The sequence below is a fragment of the Ceratotherium simum genome, chromosome 17, assembly GCF_057802395.1.
Source record: "Ceratotherium simum simum isolate JZ-2026a chromosome 17, ASM5780239v1, whole genome shotgun sequence".
In the NCBI taxonomy this organism is placed as follows: Eukaryota; Metazoa; Chordata; class Mammalia; order Perissodactyla; family Rhinocerotidae; genus Ceratotherium; species Ceratotherium simum.
The window spans coordinates 61,182,825-61,195,630 of NC_141916.1; the positions used below are offsets into that span (position 1 = coordinate 61,182,825).

A 12,806-nucleotide genomic window follows, 5' to 3' on the forward strand; every position below is an offset into this window, starting at 1 on the left:
TATAAGTTAGAAGTGGCTAGACTGGGGCCCAGAGAGCAACAGTAAACATCCCATCAGACATAAAACTCATCTCCTCCAGTTCTTGCTCTCTGCTCTTTAATCTACTATCTTTCCAAAGGCATGTTCCTAGCCCTGGGATCATTGTCAAAGAAGGTGAGGGACAGATATTTCCCAGGAATAATCAAATGCACACTCAGTGATTTATATGGGGCATTTACGCATATAAAAAAATCTTATTTGTGGAGCTAAACACATTGCCATCCCTCTCTTCCCTCTCACCAAGTGCAGTCAGGCTGAGGGTGTAGAGGACGGACGAAGGGAAGCTATACAGCACAGCGGGGACACAATGCTCTCGTGTCTTCTCTGTAGATTCTGTCCCGACTCTGCAGTGATCAGTTATGTGGCCTTGATCAAGTTTGCGTGACCTCCATGTGCCTGTTTCCCCACATGCAAAATGTCACTGCCTAACAGGCTACTGTGAGGATTAAATAGTAATACACACAAAGCACCCAGACAGTGCCTAGTTCATAGTAGGTGCTACTTGTTAGTTATGATCATTGTTGCTATCATTACTGTGTGCCTTCCCACGTTGTTTTCAATGAGTTAGGATGCCAAGGACCACTGTGATAAATTAACCAGTATTAATCACATGGGGGAAAACAACAGGAGTCAGCACACTTCAAGGTTTACTCCCCATTTTTATTTGAAGAAAAGACTTTAGCAGAGGAGGGGGCTCTCTTGGTTGTAAACAGAGACAGCTCCTTGACACGGTATTTTCAGCAGCATGGAGGACGGCTGCCAGCTCCCAGCAATAGAGCAAAGCCAACAGACTGTGGCTCTCTCTTCCTGTAGCCCATGAACTTCCCTCACCCCAGGCAACCAGTGCCGCCTGCTCCTCTGAGGTTCCAAAGCCTTCCACTGAGGTTTGGACTGCCCCAGAACCACCTTTCCTGCACCCTGCGTCCCAATGCTACTGGGCCTCCACCAAGGCCAATTCCCCAAGAAAGGGGAACCCAGCTGAAAGGCAGGCAGGGAGCTGGTTTAGAGTAATTCACATGAGACCAAACTCTAGGAGATAATATTTGCTTTTCAAAGGAGAACCAGCCAACCTAATTAGGTCTTTAGTTGGTAAAACAGTGGGAGGAAAATTTTATAGCTGGTCTCTCTTCAACCTAGTCTTTCTAGATCCTCACTTAGTTCTAGAAAACAGGGAAACAAGAATAAATAAGGTGTTATAATCCTACTATAATCGATATCAGCTATTCTTTGGCTACCAGGTTGAGCTCAGTCCAAGAAACCCACTGTGGTTTAACTTCTTCGAGACAAGCTCTTTTCCCTAAGGCCCCAGTTAAGAGTCTACTTAATCACACTTTTAAGGTTTAAACTCCGAGCAGCCACCAAATGCTAAGAGGATTAGCCTCGCTAGAATTCACTTCCATAGTATTCCTGGCTGTATTAACCTTGAAAGAACATGAGAACTCAATGAAAACATATTTATTTAGGCCTTTGCCAGTGAAACAACCCTGATTTTGTCATGTGTGTTGAGAAAAACCAAAACCCACTGAGGCCCTGAGTTCTGGTGCCTTAGGTCTTGCCTGGTGGTGCTGGTCTTTGGTAACTGAACTCGGGCCCTTACCTTTTCACCAGGCTCCCCTTTCTTGGGGAGCAGGCTTTGGTAGAGGTCCAGTAACACTGGGACACAGGGTGCAGGGAAGGTGGCTTTAGAATCTCAGAGAAGCAGGTGGCTCTGGGTGTAAGGGCCCTGAGTTCTTATGGTGACAGGGGCCACTTAATATAAAATAATTATGAAAGACCTACAATTCCAGGCAGGGACCTAAAAGAAATCAGACTGTGCTATGAAATAATAGTGATAAAGTGGAAGTAATCCTGATATTTTACAGAAGTACGGAATAAGGAGCTCAATCACTTAATAGGCACACTTGGGAAAGTTTTGTGCAATTACAATGAATTAAGTACAGAAAGAACAGAGGTCAAGAAAACATAAGAGGCCATTAGAAATTTTGACTCAACTGTAAGGATTTTCCTAGTAATTATCTTCGCACAGCCCCAAGAGAATCTGTTCTGTACCAAGGCAGAGCTGGGGCCCTGGACTCCCTTCCTGCTGAGTGGTGTTCCAAAACTTCCCCTTTACGCCAATGAGGGCCCTGTGTGGGGGTGTGAGCCTTCTTCACATTTTGGGAGGTCTCTGACTATACCTGTGCATACGTCTCACTGTTGGGAGGAAAGGACAACATCAAAGGCAAGGCCAAGTTGAGTCAGCTTGAGGCAGTGTTTGGGTGCCAGCAGTGACTCAACCTCTTGCCCACTGTCCTTCTCAGAGGCCCACTTAAGTGCCTCAGAAATATTCAGAAAATGTTCATAAAGTATGCAAAGCTATGTGGAAGTTGACCCACAGGAAGTAAAAGGGAGCCAGTGTTCCTGTGGCCGGTGAAACCTGGAAGTAATGGAAGGAGAGCCACATATGCCTAGAGCCCCGCCCCTCTTCCCGGGCTTATGGAAGGTGTTTCTGCGCAAAAGCCTATCCCTCCAGAACATCAGTGGTGAAGAGAGGGAGCTGTTGTGAAGAAAGAGGTGTCAGCAGCCAACACACAGTCAAAACTGTGGGCAGTGATGAGAAAGGAACACTGCAGGCTGTGGCCTAACCCAGGCAGGGAGCACCTGCCTGAGTTCCCTCCCGTCATTTCATTAGGACTCATCTACTTGCTGGTACTTGCTGGATGCTTGGCTGGATGCGAGTTGTAAGGTAAGGACTGGTTTTGGAGTCCCAATGAGGTCTGAAAGCTTTGTGGAAGGGACTGGAATTCGGGGAAGATTCTTCCTGAAACCCTCTGCCTGGCTATTTTATTTAAGAGTCTCACATCAACATCAGTATTTTTCTTCTATTTGTACCTCAGGGGAACACTTGTGGAACCTTCAGCCTACAAAGCATCACCTGCCCTATTTCTCAGTATACAAACAGAGTGGCCCACTATCATTGCCTGTACTGCTTCCACATCTGCACCACAGGATCCCTCCTAGGGAGTGTCTAAATTAGGGAAATTGCCAGCGAATTAATGAGAAAGAAGAGAATGATTTAAGAAGTTTCAGAAAGAAGGGAGCCCCGAAAGGAATTCTCCAGGGTCTTCACAACGGGTGGCACAGAATCATGTCAGTTGTCACCACCTCCCTGTTAGATGCTGCCGTACACTATTCTGAACAACAGTGGCTCTCCTCACCTCTATTACTGGGACATGGGAAGGCAACAGCAAAGGTTTACAATTTGAAAATTATATACATATATCTATCCATTCTTATCATTGATTCTTTGACAATTTATTAATTGTTGCTTACCACATATCCCCCACATCCTAATTCTTTTTCTACCAGCCTTTTGCAGGCACCAGAATACTGACTTATTTCAGAGAAAGGAGAGCAACAGACTACAGCTCAGGGGACGGGGGAATGAACAGGCCAAGGAGCCACTCAGAGTATCTGCTGGGATAAATTCTGAACCAGCAATGCTCTGAAGATTAAAATGAAACAAAGGAGGGGCAGGCCCCGTGGCGTAGCGGTTAAGTGCGTGCTCCACTGCGGCGACCTGGCTTCGGATCGGGTGCACACCGACACACCGCTTGTCAGGCCATGCTGTGGTGGGTCCCTTATAAAGTGGAGGAAGATGGGCACAGATGTTAGCCCAGGGCCAGTCTTCCTCAGCAAAAAGAGGAGGATTGGCATGGATGTTAGCTCAGGGCTGATCTTCCTCACAAAAAAAAGTAAAATAAAAAAGAAATAAGATAAAATGAAACAAAGGACAGTGTTCTGGCAGAGCTGTAAGCTACGTGGGGATGCAGACCCACCCTGGTAGGAGGAGTCTGGTTATCGAGAATGCCTAGAGAGCCTGGGACTCTGTTGCTCTATTCTGTGGGGAAGGCCAAGAACTCTTTTGAGTCCCAAGAGGGCTGCTTCAGAACAGAGTAGGCCAGGAAGGCCTCGCTAACAACAGACGCTCAGTTTCCTAGAGCCCAGCAGGAGCAGACGTGATGCTGAGTGCTCCCCCACCAAGGAGCCCTCTTTTGGTCCAATTCAGCACCCAGGCTAAGCTGTGCCACTGTGATCGGCATGCTGACACAGCACAGGAGGCCACTGCTGCTAAGGTCACAGCAGTGTGTGTGAGAAGGGGACAGGCTCATCCCTCCAGGGTTAAGAGTGGCCAAGCAGATTGGATATCCTAGCTCAGCATCCAGGTCACAGCAAAAGACAGCATGGGAGTCACATCAGCTGGGGAGGACAGAGCGAGAACCTCCAGTGTCACCAGGAGCAAGGTCACTTGCACCTTAGGCAAAAGCCTCAAGGCAGTGGAGAGAACATAACTGCCCCAGTTCCCCAGAGCAGCCGGCTAGAGTCAGAAACAGGAGAGAGGACCTGGCCCTGCGTCCCCGTGGCAGATATGGGCTCAGTGTGGAGCTCCTACCCCTCCATCTGCTCCAGCCCTCAGGTCCCGCACACGGGCTGACCGAATGTGGGGCAAAGGGGGCGTCCTTCTCACTCTCTTCTACCTGCAGCTGCTATAAAGCAAAATGTCTCCCACCATGCCAACCCCACCAAATAGGGTCCCCCGCCGTTAACGGGAATCTGTATTTCAGGTATAAACCCCCTGTTTCCCCATTTTAATACATCTGCACTCTCTCCCCGACCCACCCCAGAAGTGAGAGTCCCGAGGCACAACGGCCTGCAAGCCCACTCTGGAGACCTGCCTGAGCTACTCCCCTCCCACCCCCCAATCAGGAAAAAGGGAAGGAAAAGAAAAACTCAGAAACCTGAAGATTGTTTGGAATTTATTCTCTTAAAGAAGAATGATAACATTTGTTAAAAAAAATTAAAAGCACAACACCTTAGTTTCACAGTAACGGCAAAAACAAAGTTACACAATGAAATTAAATAACTCACAAAGAAACACACCAAAAACTCACAACAGCACAGGTTAAAAACAAGGCGAAAACAAAGGCTTTAGGGAAGGCCCAAAGTGGACAGGCGGAGCGCCCCTTGTGCAGCTCATCCCCCTTGCTCTGGCTTCTCTGCACCAGGCCGTGGCAACCAGGCTTGCTGCCCACCCTCCCCCACGCTTGCCTCCACCCCAAGCTGAACGGCACAAGAAAAAAGGGAACCCCTTAATTCACTAGTCAGGCCTTCGAGGCCACGCTGAGGCCCCTTTTAGAAGGGACTAAAAATGTTCCACTGTCCCACAGAGACACACTAGAGACAGGAAAAGACGCAGTCATGAACGCAGTGGATCCAACACTCACGACTGAGAGCAAAGCAGAGGGAGGGGGGTGTCTGGCTCCCTGTGGTAGTCCACGAGCAACAGAACCCAGCTTCCCAGTCTGCTCTGGACTCAACTCTCCGAGGTTGGGAGTGTGCACTTCTCATTTTCTGAGATATCCACCCCCAGTCTCCCCTCCACAGGTGTGCTGGACTGCTCTGTTTCCTCCAAATCCCGACAGAACACCAAGCCAGGCCAGCAGCATGGCCCCCAGTGTAAAAACTCCCTTGGTTTCCAGAACCAAGAAACAAGAAGCTTTAGAAAGAGCTTCATTATTATTATTTAGGGCACAATATATAAATATCTACTGGTATATATGAAATTAAACCCATATAAATATATATAAATATTCACATATCACCATCAACTATGACTCTTGGGGTAGGGTTGTAGAGTTAAGCAGGATTGCAAAATTCTCTTTGCTCTACTAACAGGTTTTCCAGAAATGCCTATAAGGGAAGAGGGCTTGAGAAGCAGTGAGAAAATTTCCTCGTTTCTCCCTGACAGGCAGGATCCCCAGGACTGAATGGAATTCCTTGTACTGCATGGTTGTTCTAGCTGGTATGGGAAACGCCTGCATTTTCTAGTGGCCCATTCAGCATCCAAACTCTGGAACCTAACAGTGATCATGCAAGGGGCATCCGGGGACAGGGAACAGGCACCCACCACTTGTTTCTCTGCTAAGCGGCTTTTTAAGTTAAGCTCATCTTTTCCATAAGACGATAGACAACTGAAGTGTTTCTCCAATCCCATCCCTGTTGCCTGGACTAGAAGAAAAGCTCTTCTATTCCCTTTTTATGCTATCCCATTGCCTTGACGCTTCACTTTTGGTTACATGAGATGTAAAGGAGATTTCTCCAGACAAAAAAAGGATCCAAAAAACCCGCAACTGAGGGTCTTGTATCCAAGGGGAAAATATCCCCTTTGGGGTTTTTCTTTCTCTGCCTATTGTTGTCCAGACTTTTCCTAAAGTCAGGGCAGGTACTATGAGGCCAGGGTAGGAAAATATGTGCTAGGCCCACTGATCTGTAGCAGTGAGTGCAAGAGCTTGGAAACAAAGCATTCAGAGATTTGGAGAACAGAAAGAGGGTTTCTATATTGAAAGCACATTACACACAAAAACACTGTAAACAACGTCCTCCAAACATTAAACGAGGCCACAGTTACAGATTAGGTTACTGGAGAAAGACAACACCGTAAAGCAGGCCTAGAGAAGGTTCTTTTAACTTGTGGGTTTGTGTTTGGTTTCTTGGCAACAGCAGTAATTTTGGCAGGAGGGAAAAGAACATAAGGGAGAAGAGGGAAATGCCACAAAATGCAGAGGAGGCACAGAGCAGGAGCACAGCACAGTCACAGCTTCCCCGGCTCCACCTCTTGGGGTGTGGATCTAGGAGGCAGTTTGTTTACACAGGTAGAATCAAGTGCATCCCTTACAGCTTCTTGTCTAGGGTGCAGAGAGGAGATGCACTTGGATCTGGGTTAATGACTGCCATCCATGACACACATTCTGGAACCCTGAAACACCTGAGTTTTTCCGAAGCTTTTCAAAAGGAAATTCTAGTTAATTGATCAAAGTTTTAGTGTGGGATTTATTTATTTATTTATTTATTTATTTTTTGTGAGGAAGATCAGCCCTGAGCTAACATCCGTGCTAATTCTCCTCTTTTTGCTGAGGAAGACCGGTTCGGAGTTAACATCTATTGCCAATCCTCCTCCTTTTTTTTTTCCCCCCCAAAGCCCCAGTAGATAGTTGTATGTCATAGTTGCACATCCTTCTAGTTGCTGTACGTGGGACGTGGCCTCAGCATGGCCGGAGAGCGGTGCGTCGGTGCACGCCCGGGATCCGAACCCAGGCCGCCAGTAGCGGAGCGTGCGCACTTAACCGCTAAGCCATGGGGCCAGCCCTAGTGTGGGATTTAAAGAAGCAAATCCCTATCAAAGGAGAAAAAGAAATCTATTTCATAACTACAAAATACTTCCCATAATTCTGTTCTTTTTCTACAGAGCCTAATTAGACACCACCTAGGAAAAGTCCTGGTGCTTTGAAGCATGTTCAGATTCAGAGCTATAATTTCCAAAAGCTTAAGTCTCCAGAGGCAGAGACTGAATCCCACGAGCTCTGGTATTTCCCCTGCCTAGACGGCACCTTCAACTAGGGGGACAGCTCCTGCCTCACTCATCTTAGGGGTTCAGGTGTGACTCCTTTGGGATGCCACAGTGTGAACCCCTTGTGCCAACAGAGGATCAAGAACCATGACGACAGAGACACCCTCAGGGCTCTGATTCTTTCTTGGTTGTTGTGATTCTTGAACAACATTGCCAGCTCTCATCTTCTCTCCCTGCCTTGTAGAATATTCTTCTCCTTCTCTAAGCAACCCTTCATTCTTTAGAAGTCCTAAAAACCTGAAATCCATTATGCTTTCAAACTAGACAGTAAGAATGGCCAACAGGACCAGATGGGAAAGTGAACACACTTGGCTTGCTCGGAACAACCTGAACTTCACTATGCTTAGCTCTTTGTTGAGAATGTTCTGTACTCTGTACCCAAAAAGAAAGTTTAATTTCTGTGAGTTGTTTTACTGAGTAGCCAGGTTCCTTGGAAAAACCATCTCTGCTGGAACAAGGCCCAGACCAACATGGTAGCGCATGGTAGCGCTTTCAACTGGTCCAACGCACATTCTAGGGCGCAAAGCTGAGCCTCTGTCTAGAGTACTTGGTTATGTTTCTCTGCCAGCACCTCCCCTGGTGCTCTGAGAGTGCCGCCTGCAGTGTCAGCACTTCATGTGGAAGACAGACTGCACAGGGTCCCAAGGCCAAAGGTGTCCAAGTTGTTCGTGGCTTAAACATCGCTAGAAAATGTTGGTCTAACCTGCAGGGCACTTAAAAAGCTTTCCCAGATGTAACAGGGCACACACAGCAGCAGGAGCCAAGTCCACCTAGCTCGCCTGGGGTTTGCTGTGTCTCAGCCTCCACATTACTGTACCCAGGGGGACCACCAGCCTCTGGGCACACTCTCCTCTCCCAGAACCAGCACCACAGCTCATGTCAGCGCTGAAGCACAGGGAAAGAAGAAACTCAGAAACTCTGGGGACCTCTCATTTGACGTCCAAAGGTACAATTCTTCTCTTTGCCCATTATGGAAATTCCACTACCAGCTTCTTCTCCATAGTTTCTGGCATTAGCTGATAATCTTTAGTTTTTATATGGTAATTTTTGAGATTACCATATAAAAGGAGATTGTAAATGGCTGCTTGAGACATATTTTCTCCGAATGAGAGGAAATTGTGACAAGCAGAAACATGGCCCTGTTGATGTCCTCTCTCCCCTACACAGCGACCCTGGGCTGTGAACATCTGGGCTGTACTGAGGGCATCAGGACCACCCAGCAGTTTGCGCAACTGTGGACACATCTCACAGGCTGGTTTGACATAAAGCAGAGAGAGGCAATTTTAAGGAAAAACACACAGTTCTTCACAACAAGCCTAGTGCCCATGAGCCTTTCCCAGAACAAATGTATTTTTAGAGGTAGGGATGGTGTCATTCACCTCCTGACACAAGTAAACGGTTAGTGAAAGTGGGACAAATTAGGGCTTGATCCTCATTAGAAGTTCAAACGTCCCAAAGTGATCAGCACAAGTCATGTCCTTTAGTGGGTACACGTCAAACAAAAGAGCAGTGTCAGCTCATCTAGACACCTCAACAGGGAATGAGATGCAAGAATCTCAAGTTCAGATGAACACAAATCCAGATCACGGGGCCTTATCACAATTCCATGCTCGTTAAAGGAGTTCGAAACAAGGAACTACAAGAAGGCTCTGCAACTCTGGATTTTCACTCAGACCAGTGATAAAAGGAGCCTGTTCTGAAGGCCTGTTTACCTAGACGGGGCTCAGACCAACCACCCCACGTGTCTGATGGCTGTGCGCACACCCAGGCTACAGCAGTAGTACTCTGAGACTCTGAGCAGACGTTACTGAAGCTCGGAGATACTGCCTACCAGATGGCGCCCCTACTGGCTCACGGTCTGCCAGTGAAACTCCCCTCTGATTTGTACCAGCACCTCCGACAGGCCATAGAGGAAGGGGACTCCGAATGCAAGCAGCTGGCACATGAAAAAGGAGTCCAAAGGGTTTTGGGCCACTTGATGCCCAATTGAAGAAATGTTGCTTCGGAGGTGCTGGCTCATCCCCTTGGCCTTGTCACAGAGGCCAAGAGAGTGATGCACCACCCAGCCAAACAAGGAAGTGAGGCTACCTGGAGTTCTCTCAGCAGGGCTGGCACCGGTGCTGGCCCGTCCACTTGCATCTGCAGTGGGGCCATCCTGCAGGGGTCCTCTGGCCTCCTAAGAAAGTCCGCAAGAAAAGGAGGAGTGACTTGGACAGAAGCACTCAAATCTCAGGCAGCAGTGACACCTGACTGGCTAGTTTGCTGCTCTCACCAGTCAGCCAGAGCTACTCCTCATACAGGAAGTCTTTCTTTAAAAAACAAGGATATATTTCACGTAGAAGACACCAGGAGTCAAAATCTAGATCCCCTAGTATACCTTTCCCGAGAAGCCCCTCTGCAGGCAGCAGAAGCCCCTCAGGGGAGCAGCAGGCGCCTGCACGCTGACGGGGCAACAGCACAGTGTGGGAACACCAGGTTCACCTTGACAAAGACAGGTGGGGCAGCTGGTTACTCTCATTTAAAAAAACAGTAAAAAAGAAGAAAAGATCTTAGATAAGTAATTTACAGAATAAAGAAAGTTAAAGGAATTGGCAGGCAGAGCAGATTATTTACAGCCAAGTTCCTTTTCAGGGTGTCCTTCTCCAGAAAGAGGCTTATTTACAAAGGTAAAAATTTTCTTTCACACAGAGTAAACAGAAGGGAGGGGCTGCCATAGTCTCCCAGGTCTGACTCAGTTGGTGGATAGAACATCACCTTATGAAATGCAACACTAGATTATGCTTGAAAAGTTGATTCCCTCCCCAAACTGGACTGCGACCATCTCTCAGGCTCTTCCCACTCACAGGACAGGCAATTCAGTGGCCACTCAGCAGGCCCTGCTGGCCACACCCTGACCTGTCACCACACTGCAAGGGTGCCTGCTGCTGTCCCCACTTATAGGTGGATTACCATTACCTTTCCAGACAGAGGAGCCACTGCTGGTCTCTTCCTCTGGGCGGAGCCAGACAGTCGGTAACAGTAGTGCGGCTTGCAGTAGAATTTACCTGCAGAGAGCAAGAAGCAGAGGAAAGGGAGTGAACAAGACTCTCTAAGTCTGAGCTTGACTCCCTGGTCTTAGCACATTCTTATCCATCTCTCTGGCCGTCGGACACCATCACCACCGCCCCAGCCTTCCCCAGGCCCAGGTTTCTCATCCAGGGAGGCCATGCCCTCCCTATAGACTCTGATTTCAGCCTTCCTCTCCCCTTTGCTCTAAGGGGTGGGGGTTTCCTTTGGATATGTGAAGGCCATTGAGCCATCACCCAATCAGTGCTCAGAGTAAAGATGTGGGGCTTGCATGGCAGGGCCAGCAAACAAAGTGGCAGTGTGTACAGAACAAAGATGTGGTCACATGAAAAGCTGGGAATAGCATTTCTAGGGAAACCAAGAATGAATGCAAGTGCAGGGTGGAGGCATGGAGGCTGCAGGGGGTGGGGTGCATCGAGCATTAACTCTGACACGACCCCGCAGCTGCTCCTGTCTCCTGCAACCATGCACAGGCAGCACTGGTCACACTGCAGCTTATGGCCCCTCAGTGGGTCAGGATCAGCATTAAAAAGAATACAAAACAGAAAATCCTGCAATGGACTATGAACAGGAAGAAACAGAATAAAAAGCACTGGAGTGCATAACAGCATAATCAGAGTTCAGTGTTACTTCCTACAACCTTTAGCTGTGTCCACACGTGTTGACGGGGTCCTAATGGAACATGTATTTCCTAACGCGAGTGTGGTCAAAAAATTTTAAAGACACTGATCTTGGCTTATCCCATGACACTGCTAGTGGGATTCAGTCACAGAGGGTCATTTTTTTCTGACTCTTTCTTTACTCCTACTTCAAAGCAAAGGCTTTTGGAAATTATAAGATAGACCCTATTCTAGAAAGTGTTGAAACAGGAGAAGTCCCACTCATCCTTCTCACTTGTAGAGAGGGCTCCTTGACAATGAACTTTCCTGTTCTCAAGGTTAAATTAAGAGACCCTAATCAGGAAAATAATAAAGATAACTGAAACTAAGGGATTTTTTTTTTTGAAAAGAACGAAATTGAAGGCCAGCCCCCTGGCTTAGTGGTTAAGTGCGCGCGCTCCGCTATTGGTGGCCCGGGCTTCGGATCCCGGGCGCGCACCGATGCACCGCTTCTCCGGCCATGCTGAGGCTGCGTCCCACATACAGCAACTAGAAGGATTTGCAACTATGACACACAACTATTTACTGGGGCTTTGGGGAGAAAAAGGAGGAGGATTGGCAATAGATGTTAGCTCAGAGCCGGTCTTCCTCAGCAAAAAGAGGAGGATTAGCATGGATGTTAGCTCAGGGCTGATCTTCCTCACAAAAAAAAAGAACGAAATTGACAAACCTTTACCAGAATAATTCAGAAAAACAGAGAGAGGACTCAAGTAAATAAAATCAGAAATGCAAAAGGAGACATTATATCAGATACCAGAGAAATACAAATGATCATGAGAAACTATTATGAACAGTTGTACAGCAATGAGATGGACAACCTAGAAGAAATGGATAAATTCCTAGAAACATACAATCTACCCAGACTGAATTACAAAGAAACAGAAAATCTGAAAAGACCAATATGGAGTAAAGAGATTAAATCAGTAATCCAAACCTTCCCCCAAAACAGAAAAGCCAAGAACCAGATGGTTTCACTGGTGAATTCTACCAACCCTTTAAAGGAGAATGAACAGCAATCCTTCCCAAACTCTTCCAAAACACTGAACAGGAGGGAACACTACCAAACTCATTTTACAAGGCTAGCGTTACCCTGATCCAAAAACCAGATAAGGACAATACAAGAAAAGAAAATTACAGACCAATATCCTTGATGAACATAGATGCAAAAATTCTCAACAAAATATTAGCAAATTGAATTCAACAGCACATTAAAAGGATCATTCAACATAATAAAGTGGGATTTATCCCTGGGATGAGGATGGTTTGATATATACAAATCAATAAATGTGACACACCACATTAATAGAAAGATAAAAATTATATGATCATCTCAATAGATGCAGAAAAAGCATTTGACAAAGCACAATATCCTTTCATGATAAAAACACTCAAAAAATTGGGCACAGGGCCGGCCCCATGGCTTAGCAGTTAAGAGCGCGCGCTCCACTGCTGGCGGCCCCGGTTCGGATCCTGGGTGCGCACCAACACACCGCTTCTCCGGCCATGCTGAGGCCGCGTCCCATGTACAGCAACTGGAAGAATGTGCAGCTATGACATACAACTATCTACTGGGGCTTTGGGGGGAAGAAAATAAA

At 47.2% G+C, this 12,806-nt stretch overlaps 1 protein-coding gene across 11 annotated transcripts in view; it reads right to left on the bottom strand.

Annotated features, from left to right (window-relative positions):
• MICAL3 (microtubule associated monooxygenase, calponin and LIM domain containing 3) overlaps positions 1-12,806 on the bottom strand; it is a 227,867-nt gene that overhangs the window by 64,985 nt on the left and 150,076 nt on the right. For all 11 annotated transcript variants that reach the window (XR_015555019.1, XR_015555018.1, XM_087443001.1 and 8 more), the window contains 2 exons: positions 10,442-10,530; positions 9,575-9,662 (listed from right to left, as the gene is read on the bottom strand). Coding sequence is in view for 9 of the 11 variants with exons in the window: in XM_087443001.1 (XP_087299127.1) it covers positions 9,575-9,662; positions 10,442-10,530 (177 nt within the window). In the remaining 2 variants the exon portion in view is untranslated. The remainder of the gene's footprint in view (positions 1-9,574; positions 9,663-10,441; positions 10,531-12,806) is intronic.